We start from the raw sequence: 21919 nt of genomic DNA, 5'->3' as shown, positions 1-21919 counted from the left end.
CCCCTTTCTTATATAATAGAGATATGTTGTACTTTAATTTTTGAATGATATTTTACATAAACCTTCTTACCTTGATAATTTATCGCTATTATATAATAGAAAAAGATAGGTCCAAATATATGTAAAAGTTTCATTATATATAGGAAATACTATAAAAAAGTAAATAACTTTTTTCCTTGTCTAACTTCTAAATTCTGATTTCACTACAAATACACTTCTATTTTTTATCATGACCCACCATTAATTGTGAATGGTTCTTGAGAATAGTGATTTGTAAGTAAATTTTTGTAAATGTTTTTGTATGTATTGACGTTCTAGGTTATTAGTTTTAGTTTGTATGTTATTTTTAAGTTATAATAAAATTTCTTGATTATTTGAATGATTTGCTTGATTTTTATAACGTGATTTTCCTAATTGTATGAGTGATTTGTAAAGTTTCTCCTTTTAAGTGATTTGTGAGTAATTTGTGAGTGAGTGGTGTAAATTAATTTTCGCTAGTTTTCTTTGAGTGTCGATTTTGATTTTGACGTTCCTTTTGTAGTTTAGAAAGGGAGAGGGCAAAATAGGCATTACAAAAGAGGACACTATTGCTCTCCCTTCTCTCATATAATAGAGATTTTATATTCTTTCTCATAAATTATGCTGTTAGACACATTTTACTCATGACTCTAGAAAATGGTGACTATATAAAATTAGCCGAGAAGTGGTTTTAGGAGATACAAATTCACCATGGGATAGAGATAGTGCTTAATTCTTAACACAAATTCACCATGGGAGCACAAAGGGAGTACTAGTATAGTACTATATGGTTTGAAAGAGACGAAGTAAATTAGGATTTTTTTTTTATAAAACACGTGAGGTGGCAATATGTGATGCGCAGGCAGGAGACAAAAGGTAGAAGGCGGGAGTATTTCCCTCGAATGAAAAAAACGCACTTCCTTTCTCTCTCTCTCTCTCTCCTAAAAAACCAGCGCAAGAAAACCCTTCTCTCTTCTCTAAAATCTCTTCTACTCCATAATTCCTTACAATGGCGAAATCGATAAGTCCAGAAAAAGTAATCGCCGATATCGGAAAACAGTTTTCTCAGCAAACTCGTCTCACCAAAGATTTTCTCGTTAAATCTCTTCGAGTCAGTTTTACTTCTTTTAATTTTGTTTACTTTTCTACTTAATTTTACTTTGAAATTTGCGGATTGAGTTGAAATTTATGCTTTATTTCTCTGATTTTCCAGTTATGAAGCTTATTTCTGTTAGTATTTCTATTTTCCAAGCTTAAGTTAATGTTATAATGATTTCTAGGATTATACTCATATCTCAGTACATTGACAGATTATGAGATTATTAGTTGGAAATTGATGTTTAGGGTTTACATTTAGGCTCTGTTTGGTTGTGCGTAAAACATTTTTAGTGTAAAATGATTTTCATGGAAAACAATTTACAATGGAAAACACAATTCCGAAATTAGTTATTTATTGTTTGGTTCCATGTAAGAAAAATGATGAAATGGAAAGGAAAATGACAAGTAAAGCAAGGAGGTAGTGAGAGGAGTGTACAAGAGAGATAAGGAAAATGAAGGAAAACAGTTTTCCCTTCATTTTGAAGGGAAAATGAATTTTCATCATTGGGAGAGCAACTTTACACTTAGGGAAAATGGTTTTATACTCCTTTGCAAACCAAACAATGTAAAATTGAAAATAGAGGAAAATAGTTTTCTAGGAAAATGGTTTACGCTCTACCAAACGGAGCCTTAGTAAAAGTAGTCTTGGTAACAACTCTTTTCTTTTTTGTGCTAATGAAGTCCAGGATTGGATGGGACTTGAGGTTTCCCTGTTCCGAAAATGTTCCGTGCTACATAGGATGTCAGTGTCAAATCTGGCGACTATAAGGGTGTTCTTTCTTATTTTGCTTGTATTGAAGTATAAAGAGTTATGTTGCGTAGGTGTTTGATGATTCGTCGATTACTCGATTGCTACCTTGGGTATTAAAGTTAAAGTAACATGTATGGTTGCTAATGTGGCAATCTTGGGTTCTTTAAGTAGCTTTTCATTATTGTGTTGCTTTAGAGCTTTATTTGACGGTTTGTGCTACTTCCTACAGCAAGCTGCAAGTGCTCTATTGGACCTTGATCAGCTTTCCTCACTAAAACCTATCATAAGCCCATTCAGTCAGTCCCTTGTAAAGCACGGACTGGTTCAGCATAAAGACAAAGATGTCAGACTCCTTGTCGCTGTTTGTTTGTGTGAAATTATCCGGGTCCTTGCACCTGACCCTTCCTTCGATGATAATGTTTTCAAGGTAAGCATATTACTCTGCTTATTATGTCCCCGAGTTCTCTGTCACGGTGTCACCTGCTCATTGTTTTGAAATTGCAGGACATTTTTGAGCTGTTTGTTAGTATGTTTATGGAGCTAGCTGATACCACAAGCCCTTATTTTTCAAGACGAGTTAAAATATTAGAGACCATTGCAACACTAGAATGCTGTCGTCGGATGCTTGATCTGGATTGTGGTGATCTAATTCTCAAAATGTTTAAGACATTTTTCTCTGTTGTAAGGTATTACCTCTATTTTATCAGCTCATAAACTAGAGAAGCTTCTGCTCCATGTTCCTAAGGACCCCACGGACGCTGCTTTTTTTGCATGATTATGATGCTAATATCAGCCTTTGTGGCTTAGTGCTGAATTTTTGCTTTGTAAAGCATGATTTTTGATTACGAGATAAGTTGTAACGTACATGCTTAATCTTTAGATATTGTTTTATATGGTAATCTCTAGTCCCGAAGAAATTTTCGACTCTTTGTTATATTTTGTAAAAAAAAGATCATGTGTGATTTTGTTGTTTGAGGGATTGAGTTTTTATTTACAGAGTATACTGGTTTGGGAGACTTGTACGTGATTTGGGGCATGATATTTTGTACCTAGCCCTCCTTATGTACAGGGTTGGCATTCTTCCTGCTTCCAGTCCTTCCGATATTATTCTCTTATTACCTTCTCAAGAAGAGAAATGATAATTTCCTGTAACTTCGACTCTATTGCATACTGAAGGCTTAATGTTTGTCTGTTGGAGGATCCTCCGACACAATCAATTTCTCGTGTTCACTATGCTATTTTCTAATTCATGGCTGTAACGGAATTGTATGCTTTCTAGAGAGGAACACCAACAGAGCCTGATCAGCAGCATGTTGTCCATAATGTCACTTATATTGAATGAAGAAGAAGCTCCTCAGCCACTATTGGAGGTGGTTCTACAAAATTTAAGAAAGAATGGAGAGGTAAAATTATCAGCACAATATATGCATTGTTGTTATATAGCTGCATTATCTGCTAAGCAAACTTTTTTTTCCCGGTGGCACCGACTGAAATTACTGATGGATCTGTCTATCAAGGTCATACAATGCACGCCATGTTATTTGTCAAAATCAGAGAAGGTTCCATTGCTTGTTGAGTTCAATGCACCTTCTGGTTTGCTGACAATTATCTTTATGAAAGTATGACCTGTTTTATGTTGTTGGTGAGCATTTTGGCTTTTACTGAGGCTGTACATTTGCTTTTTGTCCAATGTTTTAGGGTCCTGCTCCTGCTTCCTATCATCTCGCTGTTGCTTTAATTCAGCATTGTGCAGAAACTATCAAGCCTGCTATCTGTGGATTTTTAATGTCTTGCATTTCAGAAAGAGACAGTGTGACAAGTGGGCTGAAAGAATGTTACCATGAAATCATATTTGAAATCTTTCAGTGCATGCCACATACGCTTCTTGCAGTCATTCCAAATTTGGCTCAAGAACTAGTGGTAGGTTTACTGGCTTTATTTTGTGAGATTCAGAGTTTTTGTTTTATGCTCTCTAGACTACTTACTTGCTAGTTGTTATGCCTTTTTGTATTATTCTTAGATTACTTAGTTAACTACTTGGCTCTAAGTGCAGACTGATCAAGTGGATGTCAGGATAAAATCTGTTAATTTAATTGGAAAGCTTCTCACAGTGGTTGAAGATTATGAAATACATGAACATCATTTCTTATTTGTCGAGCTTCTCAAAAGGTTTTCCGACAAATCAGCTGAAGTCAGAATTAGTGTTATACGTGCTGTTAAAGCTTGCTACATGGCTAACCCATCTGCAATAGAATCCCACGAAATCTTGTGTAAGTTTGTAGGCCTTAATTCTTGTAATCACAAAATTCAATCTATCTTGTTTTCTTCTTTTACTCTGTATCTTACTGCTTATTTCTTTATGATGGTTTATCTGCTGTGTTGATTGCTTGGAAATGGACTCTTTGCTTCATATGTAATTTGTCAATTTTCCTATGTCATGAGGTGTGCTTTTTACAAGTTGTGTTCTCTAACTGCAATATTTGATTGTATAGCTTCCCTCGAAGGCCGCCTACTTGATTTTGATGCCAGTGTAAGGACAGAGGCAATTGCTGCTGTTTGTGATTTGGCTAGGTTCAGCTTGAAAAGCTTTCCGGAAGTTCTAATAGCTCGGACGACTGACCGACTTCGTGACAAGATGGTGACATGCTTTTACTAGATTCTGTTTCTCTCTTAGATTTCCTAATTAGTCTCTGTTTTCATACCTTCGCCCCTCTATCCTTTTGACTTAAGCTTTCTACTGGTATCATCCTCTCTCTCTCCATAGACATCAGTAAGGAAGGAGGCACTGAAGAAGTTACTAGAAGTTTATCGTGAGTATTGCACCAAGTGTCATGAAGGACAAGTGGCGCTTAATGAAGTTTATGAGCAAATTCCCTGTAAAATACTGATCCTCTCTTTTGATAAGAATCTGAAGGAGTTCAGGTTAATGTCCCTATTGTTTGATAATTTGATCTGCTAATTTCATAAAAAGTTCGACTACGAAATTTACCTGCTGTGAAATTTGCTAGGCCCCAAAACCTGGAGCTTCTGCTAGCCATGGATTTCTTTCCATCATCTCTTCCGGGGGACGATAGAATGAGGCATTGGATCTACCTGTACTCAATGTTCACCCCGGCTCATGTTAATGCATTAAACCTGATATTATGTCAAAAAAGAAGGTACTGCTATACTCATTATATTTTCTTGTGAATAATGGGCCATCTCAATTTTTGTACTCACTTATATGGCGAGTCGGTATTTCCTCTTCTGTTTCAGGCGTTGATATGATAGAGGATGCGGGGATGTTGTATGTTAATGCTGTTAAATTTAAAAAATGTTCAGCCTTAAAACGATCTGTTTCCTGAAAAGTCAAAAGCAATATATTTTTTGAAACTTGATTTCTGTTCTGGCTGATACACCAGTGTTCACATCAGTGTTTGAATTGGGATCTTTCCATCACTGGAATTGTCCTCAGGTCTGACATGTGTTTTAGACAAGTGCAACCATCTTAATGGGTCTTAATGGAATGGTTTCTGTATGAGGCTTGACTAGCTGTGTACTCGTGGACTTGTGGTAACTTTGCTTACTGTTGGACATCCCAAAACCCTGCCAACTTCAGGATCCATACTTGGTTATTTTCATTTTTACCCTGTAAATGCAACGGATACTCATTCTTTTAGCATGTTCGCCAACTCTCCTTTATTTTAAATGTGTTCTGTGAGTTGTTGAACTCTTGAATCCTCAGTAATGGGTTGTGAGAAGTTTGCTTAGTTAATTGTACTAGTGGCTCAAATACGGTCCATTGGTCCCAGATAACGTTGACTTTGGCCATTTTATTGGTCGTGATTTTGTTCTACTGTATCTGCTGATGTTGGAAAATAATGGAGAATTGAAGATGCAGAGCATTAATTTAAATGAAATATTGAGCATTAAATATGTAGCTAACATTGTCTTTCTGGCAAGTTTTTCTTGTATGATTAAGATGTTGAGGTCGAGTCCTTTTCTCCTCCTTTTCATGATATCCCTTCTATAATGAGGCTCCTCTCTTCTTCTACTCTCTAGCAGGAGTCATGATTGCATTTTTGACTCTTGTTATATTGGAAACTTAGCATGATATAATTGCCATTTTGGGAGTCAGGAAAAGGTTAGAAATATTTATCAAATCGACTGAAACATGGGGTTGAGATCATCTTTATGGTCCTGTATGTGAGGGTCGTCCTTGTCCTTTTTCTACGTTTATTGTACTTTAAGAATGTTGTATGTTTTAAGTTCAAACATTGGGTTTCTTCAGGTTTCAAACAGAGATGCAAAGCTACTTGTCCCTTCGGTTGAAAGCAAAGGTAAATGGCTTTTCTGTAGACCACACCGTTTGGTTTGCTTAGTTACAGATATAGCACGTGGCCCATGTATAACTCTTGCGTTCATCACGTTGCTTGTAATAATGTAATTAGTCAGCTTCCACTTTAAAAGTCCTAGACTCCTAGTTCTTTCTGGTTCTTTTAGTTCAAATGAATACATAATTGACAAATGAAGGACAATGTAACCTAAACTGTAGAGATGAGATTACCAAAGATTGATGGCTGGTGGTATGAGAATACAATGCCTTTTCTTTGGCTATGTTGAATTGGGCATCTTAGATTCTGTATGTTACTATTTTGGAGTTTCGAGATGATTGAATAGGGACTGCAAGGCTTCTAAATTTGCTAACAAAATTTGCAGGGAACTGATACTGAAGAGGTTAATGTGAGAATAAGCAATGCTTTTACTCGAATGTCAGCAGTGTGTCTTAGTCCTGTCAAAGCAGAAGAATCTTTTCATAAGCTGAACCTACTGAAGGATGATAACATTTTGCTTCAATTGTCTGGACTGTTGGAAGAACCTGAACTCTCAAGTGCAAAGGCTTTGAGGGTGCGTTTCATAGACTTTATAGTATAATTTGGTTTTGATTGTCATCATACAGTGTACATGGCTGATGTAGGACATATGACTGTCCTGAATTCGTGATGTCTTGTTCTTAGAAGACATATACATAGGAATGTTGGATGTAACTGGCATATACATCAAAATCTCATTTGATATTGTTTTAAAAAGCTATTTGAGGTTTGTTTTGTGACATTTTTAGAACCCAGGTCAAACATACAGTCAGTTTACTTGTGGATAATATTGTTGTTTCTTATATCTAAATTTCTCAATGTTACTTTAATTTTCAATATCAGTGGAAGACAATGGATTTCAAGGAAAACCGACTCCTAGCTCTCTACATGCCTTCCATGACTCTTTAACCATCGTCTTTGGCTGCTTGGTGTGATCGTCCTTAATTCCTTGCTACTTGCTAGGACTGTGCTCCGTTAATGGTCCTATATCAAAGTCTCATGAGAGATGAAGTAGTGCACTTTGCTTGCAGCAACAGCCTCATTTTCCTTCTTGATGGCTTCCCTACTTTATGCCTTCCATACCTTTCACCCTCCTAGTCACTTCCACTTTTTTTACGTGGATCCAAGGGGTCTCAGAAGTTAGAAGTTAAAACACTAACCCAAGCTAGAGGATTCGCACGAGGTAAGGGTAAGCCAAGTTCATCATCATTATTCACACGAAAGTAAAATATGTGTATTCGTGAGAATTCTAGAGAGAGGAACTCTTCCTTCTCTCTAGAATTCTATTGCCTTGTTCACTCAGCTCTTTTCACCGCCTTCCTGTTGCCTCTATCCAAGCTTCTCCACCGCCTCTAGCTGCCCAATAATCTCAGCCCCAAAATCTTGTTTTCTCTCTCGATCCGTCACCATCTTTCTCCCCAAGCTCTGATCCATGGATTTTTCCGTTCGTCGGTGGTCCCATTTTGATGCAATATGTATGCCTTGCCCATGGCGTCGGCGTCCTCGTCACCACGTAGAAGATTGGTTTTTGTAGTCTCAAATCTGGTTGGTGGTACTTCGTCAGATCGGCTCAAATCAATAAATTGTTGAGTCGATGATGTGTCCACAATTTAGCCCAGACAACGGCTTACCTAGGCCGATGTCCTCGAATCACCGCTTAAGCGGTGGCTGCCTGCTTCTTCATGAAGCCTTGTTTGTTGTCTGCTTCCTTGTGAAGCCAGTTCTAGGTTTTTTTTTAAATTTTTTTATTTTCTTTTCTGTGCTTTAGTTCCTAGTGGGTTCTCCCTGAGATAGGGATTCCACTGGTTCAGGTTCTTAGTGGGTTGTCCCTGAGATAGGGACTCCACTAGTACCCCATGTACCAGTTTTTTAAAAGATAATGGCCCCTTTTTCTTCCTCTTTAAAGAAAATAATGTCTTAAGTTTAATGTCCCGAAAATGAATGAGAACTGCATTTTAAATTTAGCAAGTATGAAATGTCAGTTGTTCTTCGTTCAATTGCCTGTTATAACTTATATGTTATCGAATATTGCAGCCTTTATGAGTCATTTTTTGTTTGTGTAGGAACAATTTCTGAAAGTCATCGGGGATAAGCATCCTCTTTTTGAGTTCCTGGAACTGCTCTCTTTGAAATGTTTAAACAATATATTTTGTTCTGAGCACGTTCGATATGTCTTGGATTGTGTTTCCAGCAACAGATGCAGAGATAACAATCAGGAAGAACCTTCTTTCAACCTCCTCTCAGTAAGGCTCATTACTTTGACTTCGGTATAGGATTGCTGCAAAAAAGTAAAATTCTTTCAGCGATTTTTTGATCTTATCTGACAAAGTCTCCATGAAAATGTAGTATGAGTGACTATGTCTGCTATTCTCGTATCACATAAACTATTTATGTGCAGCTTATATATTTCTTTTAAGCTTGGTCTGTAACATGCTCAATTTATAATTTGTGTAAAGGTTTTATTTATATTTTTAATCAATTCGTGCTTTATTGTATGGGTGACACCCTTGAGATTTAGCCTGTTTTGCAGTTTCATGGGAAAACTACTTAGTCTGCTCCTTGCTGAAGCTTTAACTTGAAGTTGTTTACTGTTTGGACTTATAGTAAACAATATCTTGTATTTAATTTATTCCATATATGGTTATCTTGCTGTATCAGGATATTGTCAGAAATTTTCCAAAACTTTTGAGAGGTTCAGAAAGCCAATTTAAAACGCTAATACTAGATGAGGATTCCCCATGGTGTGGAAAGTTACTGCAGATTTTAGCAAAAGTTGGCCCATATGTCTCTATGGAACTCAGGTACGATTCTTGTTGCGATCCATATTACGAAATATGGGTAAACAGGCTCTAAGTGTATCGTGGGAAGGCCCTTAGCAGTTAGCACACTCCATATAGTTGTTTTCTAGAACTTGCCACTGTTGGTATCATGAAGGAAGTTTCTTGTATTGACTACTCTAATCTCACAATAAACAAATTAAAAAACCTCTTCTCGTGTCAGCAATGTGCATTTTTTTTGTTGCTTGTTCCTTGGCACCGTTCTAGATTTTGCATTCTTTGTGATTTATTAAAGTGTTCCCGGAAATTCAAATGTTTTGAATTTGCCGTTCATGTACTTTCTAATTCTCCTTCAAGTTTTTGATACATGGGCAATGATATGGTGTGAATGTTTTCCTAAAGAGCAAGGTTGACAACTTTTCAACTTAGCTCAGTATCATCAGTGTTGTATTGAATACAGTAGAGCCCCAGGTAAAATTAATGGTAAAAAACTAAATGGTCAGGACTCTGGAGTCAGGACATTAACCGTCCCTCATGATTTAACTTCTTCTGAGTTGTGACTTGCCCTTTTCTTATGTGGATCAGGTAATGTATGACTTTTTTTTTTTGATGCATTTTGTTTGGGTATCCCATCAATTCAAAAGGAAATACTGATCTTATAATGGGACTGGGAGCAGATGAATACTTTTTTTCTTCCTCATTGCACCGTCTGGTTTGAATCATGACGCTGTCTCACATTTTGCATGATTGCAATTTGCACATAGTGACATTTACCCAAGGCTGGAGAAGTTGTGCCTGGAGGGGACTCGTGCTCAATCCAAGGCTGCTGTATCAGTAATTGCTGCATTACTTGATCCCTCTGAACAATATCTTTGGGCGAAGTTGTGCCAGGTATATATTTGAACTCCTTTTACTTTATCTGCCTTTTGGTCATCTTGGCTTGGTAGAGGATTTTTTTTTTCTGTTGGAAAAAAAACGTTGGTTTCTGAACTGGAGTCTTTTTGAACAAAACCTGTTTCTCTAGCTCTTGCTTAACCAGTTCTTTATTAACTAATAACTACTCCCTCTGTTTCTAAGTTGTTCTTAGAGGGAATGTGGGATAAACCAAGGAAAATCTACTTTTTGCAATATCTCTCTTATTTATGGGAACTTTTGTCACTTTTTACTACCTCTCTTTTTTGTCCAAATAAGGTAATATTCCCAGTAAGAACAACATCCTAATATGGAAACTGTAATGAACTAACATAAACAACAGACCAAAAAAGTAGATTTAATGGAAAAAAAGAGAGATTAGGGGAGTGAGAAAAGTGATTGAGGAAGAACAAAGGATGATATGATTGAATAGAATGATTAAATCACCAATTACAACCTAGCCACTCTTTCTGGAGGAATGACACTCTTCCAATTAAACTAACTGACCAATTTTCACAAATATTCAACATATTTTCTTTCTCCCTAATGTCCTCTATTTATAGAGTTGCTTCCCTTATAACCCTCTTACTTATTTCTTAAGCTACTATTAACACTAACTAAATCTGCGATACCAAGAGTACCCCTCTCCTTAGGTTGATTCATTACAGAAACCAGGAACAATATTAGAATGATAGGGCGTATTAACTATTAAGTAAGTCTGCTCTTTACTCTTCATTTCTTATATATGGGGTGAATGGTCATCCTAGATGGACTTTTTGGCTTTTTATCCATATGACTTAATTTTCCCAAACTGTATCATCTCATAATCTAAATGCCTCTAATGAACTCTGATAGGGAGGATGGGAATTGGGGACAGGGTTTCAGATGTAAGCAGCCTTGTGAAATTGGAAAAAAATATATATTTTATTCTTCCCTTATTTTGCTAATGCCTCTGGTGAATTCTAGTCTGGTGCTGCTCTTACCATTTTTCCCTCGACTTTCAACCTAAGTTTGTTCAGAGCATTAAAGAAAATATCAGTTTCCGGATATCTAAATACACAAAATGTCTTTTATCAATATTATGGTATATCAAATCCCTGGTTCTCTGCCCTTGAAAAAGTTTTTTTTTCCAAGTTTTATGTTTTTGTTTTTCTTCCAGTCTTAAGTGCTATTTGTGTTCCCGTGGCTGTCGTAAAAATCGAAAGTTGTTGGACGCCTTTTCAAAATTTTTGCCGTGAAACATTCAACACTACTATTTTGCTGGGGATCTTGCTATTGGCAGAATCTGTACCCGTTATTTGTTGTTTTTTCTTTTTTGTTATCGTTATAGTTTTTGTCCTCATTAGCAGTTTTAGTTTCTGAAGACAAACTTCTATCAAACTCCATGGGATGTATTCTCCACATCATGCTTTTTATTATAGTATTTTGATGCAACTGACATCAACTCTGTTTTGCTAGTGGTATAAATTGAATCATGGATCTCAGTGTTGCAAGTAGTGTTAAGGGAATCTGGTGCCGCTTTACGATACCTTTTTCTATTTTCTCTTCTGATTGACCCTGCAATTATACTGCTTGCTTGCCTTGCCTTTCCCCTATACTGATCCTCTTCCTGTCTGTGTGCTTCCAGAAACTTGTGAAGTCACTTCATAGTGGCCAGAACCTTCCCACTGTAATGCAGTCTTTAGGATGCATATCACAACATGCAGTTGTGGTTTTTCAGAAACATGAGAATGAAATATTTTCATACATCAGGGAAATAATTTTTGAGGTATGTTTTGCCTTGGATGACCAGATGATGAATTACAACTCACATAGATTAATTCCCCTCGGTAATCATGCGACGAAATACAATTTATGTTTCATCTTGTTATGTTTTCTTTCGAAATTGCAGGACAAAGCATATGAAGATGCTGTTATGGGAGAGGAACAGTCCAAGAGCGATGTCTCCTTCCATTACAAGCTGAAAGTAAATGTTATTTCTAATTTAACTTCACCTGTGCGATGTTGATTTCTGTCTTTCTTAAAATATGAGTTCATGATAGGCCATTATCTCTTATATGCTATTTGAGTCCTTTGTGCCGTATGTGATGGCTTGATTCTTGTTAATAGAACTGCAAGGGAATAGGCTATAACAAATTCCAGACCATTGCATTTGATTTTTGCTATTGGCCTTTTGCTCTTTGAGTTTTTGCCATATAACCATTGTACTCTTGTTTTGGTTTATTGTCAGAATCTAAACATATTTGTCAGGCATGTTGTGGTAATTTTTGAAATCATTGGATAGAAGGGGAAAAAAAGGTTTCTGCAAGCTATCTCAACATGTTCCCTGCAAAATAAGGAAAAGCTTCAAACTATCTGAATTCATCAATGTTTTTGCTTCTTTCCTTTCCTGCCCCCATCAACAGTCGCTGCCATCATATCACTGCAACAAGAAGCACAACCCACGACCACTATCCTCCAAGTAGCGATGTAGAATATTTGCCTCAATTATTTATGTATCCTGCTACTGGACCCCATTTTTCTGCTGAAATTAACAGAAGAAAATAGGAGATTAACACAAGCTAGGGTCAGATCGATCTGGTAGATTAATGGGGTTTGATGCATGAATAGCTTGAAATGTTCTGCAGATCAGACATTGGACTCTGTAAATTCTCCAATAGCAGGTGCTTTTAGGCCCCACAGCTCTAGGAATGTTTCAGCTGGAAAGATTGAGAAGTGAAGATGTTGGGATAACTCCTGCATTGGGAGGAGCTTTTATGTCTCGAAGCTTTATTGATCAATGGTCCTGGACTGTGTTCATCTCTCTTTTTGATGTATGCCGTCAGTCCAGAGTTAAGAATCTATTAGCTGTAAAAGATTTGGTGACTAGTAATGGTGTGCAGGGCACGGGAGAGAAACTGGTTAGGTGCTTTGGTGGACAAGGTGGTTACCATCCGTTTCCCGTTGGTAAGCTTGGGTGTTGGAAATCAGGATCAAAAATCAAATTTTAGATGAACACGGAGGAAATTCGTTGTCGTCTACCCGTATTAGTTCTGCTTAGCTCTTCATCCCCCCCCCCTCCCCTCCCTTGCACTCTCTTCTGCTCTAAGAGGACAACAGGCTTTTGCATGCCGTTGTTATTGGGATGAACTATATTAAGTGAAGAAATTAGTTGTAATTCCTCAACTATTTGTTCAGATTTTTCTTGGTGACGTAAGGGCATCATATTTGTTATTAGCACAGGACATATTGGGTTTATATCCTTTTCTTCTGCTGGCTTAGCTGGAGAATTATCACCAGTTGTGGACGATTTCTGTTGGTTGCTATTACTTTGTCATTATGATTAGTTGATGAATTGACCCTGTAAAAGAACATTTAGGGTTATCGATTTACTTTAAATCATCACAATATGATTATCTTATTTCTGTTTATCTATGTAATAACAAATATCTCTTTGGATCTTTTTTGACGGAACATTTATGACTAGTAAAATATGTTTTGAAGATGTTGCTTCAGATTGTAACTAGGATTACATTTGCTTCTGAGTCATTTGTATTGGTTCATAGTGGCACTGTTTATGACATAATCTTGCTTGTACTTCATCAATATTTCTATTATTACTGTACTATTGAGGTTTGTAGGTCATAGCTGATATCACAATAGTTAACAAAACCTTGAAAACAAGCTAACCATTGTACTATATTAGTTGGAGAGGTGAAGTTATGATGAGAACATCTAGAAAATGAATGTGCACTCCTTGCTTAAAGTGTTAAGAAGTACGAATGTACTAACCAATGGTAATTATATGTAATATTAATCTTATATGTTGAATCTTCGGTGCTCGGCCACTAACCTCTTCATTTAGAGTGATAGAGATATGGACCTATGTATTAGCTTCTGTTTCTTTTCCATTTTTTTGGTAAAATTTTTTACCAAAATGATTTTAGGCTTCCCTGTTACACGCAGAGATGTTATCTTAGAATGTCCAGTTCTGAATTTTCTTGACTTCTCTGCACTTGTACTTCTCTTTTGCAGATATATGGGCTCAAAACAGTAGTCAAGAGCTTTTTACCAAAGAAAGAATCTCATGGAAAAGCACAAATCACTAACTTGCTGGATATCTTGTCCAAAGTGCTATTGACGGGTGATTTAGCTGATGCAACTACGGCATGGTAACTTGTCTCCTCACAGCTGTTAGTCTTACCAAAGCGTGGATTATGCACTAGGGTGCACAATGCTCATTGTGCACTCAAAAAGAACACACCATTTTATATAAAAGACACACAAACTTTTTTCAACAATTTTTCTACTTTAAAAATGAACACACGACTTAAAATTAAAGAACATGTAAATTTATATTTATAGAAGAACATAGATTATAATGAAAAGAACATATAGTAAATGAACATATACGCTTAAGGTAAATGAACATATACGCTTAAGGTAAAAGAACATATACCTTTCAAATTTAAGTTTGAAAAAGGAATCTTTAGTTGCAAAATTTAAGAAAACAGATAACAACAATTTTTTAAAATTATAAACTCTAAAAATGATAAAACGACGTAGTTTAGAAGAGGGTGCACCATGCTCTACATGCACTTGGGTGCATGTACTTATTTGCGTTGCTTTACATGCTTGGGAAAAATCTACGAGTTTGTCTCACGTGGAAGTTCTTAAGGACCTTAACTCAAGAATTTTTGAGATATTAGGTTTAAAAGATCAGGTCATTATTCATAGTCAATGGACCTCGTGGTTAATAGTCAAGTTTGATAAGCAGGGACCATGTTTGGAATTAATGATGCAAACTAGGGATGATTCGAGGTAACCCAGATTTAGAATAAATAGAAGAAGACAGTCCAAATTTGCGATTGTTGTCATTATTTTCTTTTGGAAGTAACTTTGGCTATCTGTATCTCAGTTATCTTAATTAATGCAGTGAATTTGACGTGGCTCACTTGAGATTAGCTGCTGCTAAATCTATTCTGCGGCTTTCGAGACGGTGGGAGATACATATTTCACCCCTTATTTTCCGGTCAACTATTCTGATGGCAAAGGTATGGAGGTCATGATGTGCTTGAAAATAATGTTGACCGAAGCTAGTATTCTACACGGTCTACACGTAGTAGATAAGGCTTCTCTTTGACTATCTGATCAAACTTTTCTGTTGTCTACTCACAAAAGTTCACCTTTCTCTCATAGCTTTGCTATCAAAGACTCTTAAGTTGTTCGAGAAAACTTTTTAGCTTTGTCTCTATTGCCATTTCTGATAATTAGGAAAACAAAAAATGATACTTCCTCTTGAAATGTACTATCATGGGATATCTGATATATAGTCACTTCATATACAAAATTGAATAGATTATGATCATTGAAGGATCAGAATATGGCACTCAAATTGATTGTTGAAAAGAGGAGAGAGGGTGTGGATAGTACAGCTACTATCAATGATAATTTGATGAAATCATGTTTAATCCTTAAAATAGAGGGACTATATATCATCTTTTAACAGAGAGGGAATTACTGGAGATATTTGACTTTGCCATCTTATAGTGGGAGCTGCATGTAAATCTTAGGTGGTTATGATCTGTGTTACCCACACCTACTCGGCTGTTAATTCTATGTGGGAATGAAAAAGAATATGGTAAAATTTGGTAGCTATTCTTTTCTCTTTTAAAGGTTGCCATTTTCTGGTTGTTGATCTTGATGAACGCTTTCTTTTATTAGATGCTTAAATCCTCGTAGTTAGCTCAGAGTTTAATGGAGAGAAAATTAAGAAATTTTGCACTAGCCCTGTGCTCATAAACTGGAGTTTAAAGATAACATTTCTGAGATACATGGATGAAAATGTAGCCCTGCCATTATGGTTGGATTATAACCTTAAATTTACAGTCTCTGCTCTCTGTGCATTGCTAGTTATAAGTTGTTAACACTCCCAAAATTATTGCAGGACAATTCATTTTTTGCACGTAAAGCATTTCTTGATAAAACTCACAAGTTGCTGAAAAGGCATGCTGCCTCAAGTAAATTTGCTTGTGCATTAGCTTTGGCTGCATCTGATTGTGTCAAAGATCTGCAAGATAAGGTGTGCCGTTGTTCTGGCTATACATTACCTTTTTATTTATATATTTTAGATCAATGCTAACATAGTTTCATCTACTTTCAGTCATTGAAATATTTGATAGAATTCATCAAGGAATACAGCAAAGCAACTCGTACCTGTGTTGCTTCAGGAAAAGAAGGATCTATGACAGATAGCCCAGCATACATAATGGTGTTCTTGCTCCATGTTCTTACCCATGATGCAGGATTTCCACATGTGAACTCTCACACTGAAAAATATACTGCTCAGTTTTGCAGGTAGTTCAATCTTCTACATTTTAAGGTGATTATATCACAATGCATGTGCTTGAGCAGGTTTTTGTTGCAGGCCACTTCTCCTCCTTTTGCATGTGTTGGTTAGCCCTCAATTCATTGATCAGGACTTAGATCTTGTCAAGAAAAACTTTTTGTATTTGCAAAGTATATTTCGGGCCATCAGAAGAGCTGAGGATGCTGTAGATTCTGAGAAAACACCTGTAAGTATTTGATTATATTCCATATTTTGTTCTCCTTGTCGTAGGGATGATGATTGAAAGGTTTTAATGTTGCAGAAGCTGCATATGCTAGCAGAGATTGGAATGTCTGTTTTGAATTTTCTCAAACATGAAAACATTGATTTGTCCCATGCTCCTGGACTAGTTCTTCTTCCATCATCGCTGTATAAAACTTGCGAGTCAAGGATAACTTATGAGGTAAGGTTTCCAACTGCAATGTGATAATAGTCAAGAATGAATTGAACTAATTGTCGATTCACTTCCTGATTCTTTTCAGGATAATTGCTTTCCAGTGGAATTTCTGGTCAATGAAGATTTTCTGAGAAAGCTTGTTCAAGTCTTTGAATGTGACTTTGTTCAGGTGGGTCACAAAGATATTCTACTTTGTTTGTTTCTATGACCTAAGGAATGTTTATGATCTCATTGCATTTTGTTGCTCAGTTGTCCAGCTCAACTGCTAAGCGCAGTCGAAAATATATGAAAGACAGTTTGCAAGGTCAGAAAGCTGTTGACTTTACCACGTCTAAGCAAGTTGAACTCTCAAGGAAAGTGACAAAAGATGAAAATGTCGCCCAGAAAGAGATGGCATCAACTTGCATCCTTGAAGCATGCCCTAAAGGAAGAGAAAGAAGTGCAATAGTCCACTCTTCTCTAGGAGCGCTGCAATTGCAAGATGGGTCATCAGTTATTGAAGAAGTTGAAGCAGATGATTCTGGAGATAATGCACGTTTGCAAGCGAAAGACCGTCATTTTGATTATGAATCTGCAACTCTGGAATTGTTTGAAATTGAATCACATATCTCTACTCAAGAGGTTGATATTTCATTGACAGCTCCACTACAGGAAGAGAGGAAAAGGAAAAGTAGCTGTGATTATACAGAAAATTTGGATCACTGCGAAACAAATATCAGACAAGTTTGCAGCTCTGATGTAAGGATTGTCAGACTTGATAATTTTCATTGCTCTGCTTTTTAATTTTTTGCCTTCCTAAAGTTTGAAATAGTTTGATAATAAGAGAGTAGATTACGAGGTCTTATCAGGGTTATACTTAGAGTACAATTAGATCTAGCAGAAGTCTTCGGTTCTTCGCTTCATTGATTGGCTGTATTGCACTTCTCAATGCCTCTTCTTTTCAAAATTATAAACAATCTTCTGTGCTCAAGTAGCTGAATGATGAATGACGTGGCCGGTTATTCTAATGAAGCAGATACCTTTTCACTAGCTTTCGGATTACTTTGACTATTGTTTTTTTCTATAATTAGTATCAAATTGATGTGTGGTTAACTTAATGAAAATATTATGTCCACGAAGTAAAATCTTCTGCATGGACTGATTGTGGTTCCTTTGACCTTTTTAGTCTACTGTGCAAACATTGATTGTTTTTATCTGGAATTTTTTTGTAAACAGCAGAGAGCAATAGAAAGCTTCTTTGGTAACAGTTGTATTTCATATGAATATATGAAATCACAACAGATTATTCAACTTTCATTTTAATTCATCTGGATTACTCATTTTTATTGCATAACGTAAAAATTCTAGCTTCATTTTGATTAGGATTCTTATTTGCATACTGAAATCCTTGACTAGATTTTCATCATCCGATGGTGCTTTGTTTTACAGGGGTCAACGGTTTCCTTTTCCCGGCGGCGGTTGTAAGTTTCCAGATCCTGTTTATTGTGGATTGGCTTGACAATTTGGTCAAATTTATGTCTGTCTTTCCTTGCCTCTGTTTCGTTCTTTTCTCCTGGAAGTCCAATTTTCTAACCTCTGTTGGATGGGCGAGTTTTTAGACGAAAAGTAGGTTAATAAATGTAAATAGTAAGCTATAGGCCTATAGCTCTTAGTTCAGTGTGTGAGTGCTTTCAATATGCTCTTGTCTGTAAGCATGTAATGTCATTTGCCAGCTTGTTAGTTTGAACCACTTGGTCAAATCAACTTGAAATCATGTCAGTTAAACTTCAGTATAAGAAATGAGATGCAGAAAGTAAATCATTTGAAAATTTACTTTTGCTCTTATAAATTAATCGCCTTTAATCTGGGGTTGGCTTGACATTCAGAGGACATGGGAACTGGGAAGGACTTCTTATCAAATCATCTTGTAGATGTGTTGAAAATTATAGTCCCTCACCCCCTCTTTGTTTTATGGGGGACCCATCATGTGCTAGTAGGGCTGATAGCCTGTCCATAGTGACACAGATAGATTGCTGAGCTTAATGGGGTCAAGCATGTGCTTCCTTTTATACTTGGGTTTGTGTAGATTTCAAGTACTAGAATAATTTTTGATGTTAAGAAATCCCTGAGAGCTGTATCAAGAATATCCCAATCTTGTCATCAAAGGTCTCTCTTAAAATCAGATGGATCAGAAGTGTGTAGTATCACCTAATTGCCATACGAGAATGCAGTTCACTATGTAGTATCGTAATTAACCCAAAAGTATACCACTTATATGTACCAATAAATGTTGACGGATTGTTGTTTACAAGGGCTTTAGCAAATTAGGTAGCAGTGGTAGTGTCTGCTCAGCTTCAGTAAATTGTGTGTGCTTTGTCTGATCTGTCGAAGATGGGCATCTTCTGCCTTGCACTGGTGCATCTATTTTTCTGAATCCTGTATGTGCCTGTAAAATTCTTTCATAGTATAGTGTTTATTTGTTGGACACTATGTAGGGTCTGAATCTGTTATATGTATGTGTTAGTTGTTACTGTTCTCTGAAAGGGGAAATAACATATGCATTCATCCTACAAAATTATGTTACAAGTGAGCGCTTTGGATAGTTTGTATCAAACTATCTCTGCTGATGGTATGTTGAGAAGATTTTCTATACTATATATTTTTTCGAGTCGTCTCCTTGATTCTAGAGCGTTTATGTCTGCCTTTACTGTAAAGATATCTAACGTTGGCACAAAATCATGTGTACAGCAGTCCTAAAAAACAGTGCTCTATTGGTATTGGAAAGGGATCAGTCACTGTTTCAGGAGAAGGCAGTGCTAAAACACAAAGATCAGGAACTAGTCAGCGGAAAATTCTGTCGGATAGGACAAATTCATTATCAGGTATAATTATCTTATATTACAGTTAAGTATTTTATTTTGAGTCTTGGGAGCAGCGACCATGATAAACTATAAGGAAAAAATGTTCTCTACCCCTTCTTTCTTGATTATACGACCATTTTTTTTTTCCTTTGGTTTGTTATTTGAGCTATATTTTGTTGAAGTGCTGCTGTTGAATCAGGTTTTTGTCCACTGTCAATGTGATTTTAGCTTCCTAATGTTGTACAGAGGGCTATTTATAATGATAAATCATGCTCTCGTGCAGGGAATGGTTTGCTGAAACATCGTGAGCCGAAAAAGAGTTGTCTGGGACTTAAAGTATCTCTAGACACACCAGAATCTGATGTTTCTCATGAGAACAAGAACGCGGTACTCCCAACACGACTTTTTCTTATATCTGTAAATTGTGTTGCTTTACTTCCTAGGGCTATCTAGTTTTCTATCTGATGCATACAGAATTTAGTTCATCTTGGTCCAGAAGCATTAGCCCCTCCCTATCACAGGAAGCGACTTAATGACAATACTATATCAACCCTTAGTTTTTCTTCTTTAAGAAATGAGGTAACCTAACTCAGTATCCCCAGAAAATGCTTGTTGTACTGCCACTGTGAGCACGATGCTAGGGCTTGATATATACACACAAAATAAGGCATTTCAAGTTCCCTCTGATTTGCTTGATATAACAACTAGATGGATGCACACAATGCCTGTACTAAATGGGTTTGGTGAATTGGGGACCATCCAAATCCTATCTCAAGCAACTCCCTAATCATAAGAACCGCACAATGGTAAACCAAAATTTCCAAGTAGTATCTGCATGATTGAGCATTTTGATTGAAGGGAAAAGTACGGAATCAACCAAGCAAAAAAAAAAAAAAGAAACTAAAACCCCCATATTAACTTATTAAGTATCAATACCTCTACTCAGCGTTTTTGACCTAACATATACTTTTGATGCTGTGTTTTTGGTCTTGTGTATCACTTTCCTTTGTTAGTTTGTGGTTGTTAAAAGAAAACTGCTGTTGTTTTTCTTCATGTCTCAATGTGCTTTTAACTGGACTTTCGCAGCAGCAGTCTTTTTAGGCAAAAAGATGTTACGGTTAGGTTTTCCTAGGTGATTGTTTGTGGAGAGGTGCACGAACTCAATTGGTAGCACAAACACAATTCTGATCAAGCATACCTGTTACTAATTTTTCTCAGCTGTCATTCACGCCTTAATTTGGAATCAATCACAGTAAGGCATACATAATCAAGAAAAAATTTGGTGTCTAGTGTCCACCACAGTGTGACTGAAGTTGTGAGAAGGGGTATGGGTAATACAGAAACTTCTGCATTATGTTTAGTTTGTTTGCCGTGTTCATTGGGCTAAGTCATGTGGCAGTAATAAAACTTGAATGGTTGAACCTTCTTTTTTTATGTTTTGGCTGCGCTCTATGTAGTTTTCTCCTCTCATTGTTGAACTTTTTGGCTCATTTGAGTTAGCATTACACAGGTTTGGTTTTACATCCTCACTGAACTATTTTGTTCATTGCAGATTGCCTTCAGAACTCGGAGACGAAAAGTTTAACTTATGTCTGCATAAATAAATTAGTATCAAGCACTTGTGTTTCTAATGGTGATGCATAAATTATAACATGTAAACCTCTGTGTAGCTTACAGCCTTCTACATAGATAGAGTGCTTCTGTAAATATTCTGTAGTTAGCATGGCTGGTGTAATTAACTGATTATACTCCTACAAGTTTTATTTAGAAAGAGTAGTGCAATTTTGCTAGCACCAATTCCATGCTTGCTGAGTACGGTTTTATCGTTCCATTCTGATTCTCAGGTAGTGGAGCACACTATTGATTTAGAGTTTTGTGTTTTTAAGATTTGCTTTTAGTTTAATTATGTTTAAAAGTTTTAGTTTAATGATTTGATTATGAATCTAAGACTATATAATTTATGTATTGAAGAAATAATAATTCAGATTTATTTATTATGTGTAGATTGGATTTTTAATTATCAAAGTATGGTTTTTTAGGGTTTTAAAGATTGAAAAATCATAGTAGTATGTTATATATTATGGAATTGATTATTCTTATAAGTTTAACATGTTTAAGCATGTTCAAAAGGAGTTTTAACACATTATATGTTGCTGGAAATTTAAAAAAGGTATTATTGTTGGAGTATTAAGGGGTTTTAATGACTAGTATAGTACTACTCTACTAGGAAGTATTAATAATTGAAGTTTTAATGGTGATAAAGATTTTTAAACACTTCATCGAGGGTTTAAAAATATTTAAAGTTGCTGGAAATTATTTGAGTATTGATTTTTGGTTATGTTGATTATTATTAGGCGGAGAATTCGTTGTAGGCAACTTTTAAGGTTGTGAAATGGGCCACCCGATT

At 36.2% G+C, this 21919-nt stretch overlaps 1 protein-coding gene across 2 annotated transcripts; it reads left to right on the top strand.

Moving 5' to 3' along the window:
• The first annotated feature begins 872 nt into the window (after positions 1-872).
• Positions 873-21309, top strand: LOC104905522 (sister chromatid cohesion protein PDS5 homolog B). Of its 2 annotated transcripts, none has more exons than XM_010694102.4 (28): positions 873-1129; positions 2097-2294; positions 2372-2553; positions 3147-3270; positions 3566-3787; positions 3921-4137; positions 4360-4505; positions 4632-4789; positions 4876-5025; positions 6138-6186; positions 6566-6754; positions 8283-8462; positions 8878-9020; positions 9761-9887; positions 11536-11676; positions 11800-11874; positions 13923-14059; positions 14824-14941; positions 15835-15969; positions 16051-16244; positions 16315-16462; positions 16538-16678; positions 16758-16841; positions 16922-17410; positions 18101-18132; positions 19403-19533; positions 19796-19899; positions 21065-21309. In XM_010694102.4, exons 1-28 carry the CDS (start codon positions 1028-1030, stop codon positions 21095-21097), a joined length of 4149 nt encoding a protein of 1382 aa, XP_010692404.2. In that variant the 5' UTR covers positions 873-1027; the 3' UTR covers positions 21098-21309. The 2 variants fall into 2 exon arrangements, with proteins under 2 accessions (XP_010692404.2, XP_010692403.2); XM_010694101.4 differs by having other exon boundaries at positions 19400-19533.
• The last annotated feature ends 610 nt before the right edge of the window (positions 21310-21919 follow it).

The sequence above is a fragment of the Beta vulgaris genome, chromosome 1 (genome assembly GCF_026745355.1).
Source record: "Beta vulgaris subsp. vulgaris cultivar EL10 chromosome 1, EL10.2, whole genome shotgun sequence".
Classification (NCBI taxonomy): domain Eukaryota; kingdom Viridiplantae; phylum Streptophyta; class Magnoliopsida; order Caryophyllales; family Amaranthaceae; genus Beta; species Beta vulgaris.
Note: the sequence above shows the minus strand (reverse complement) of the source record. Positions and strands in the feature narration are given on the sequence as shown.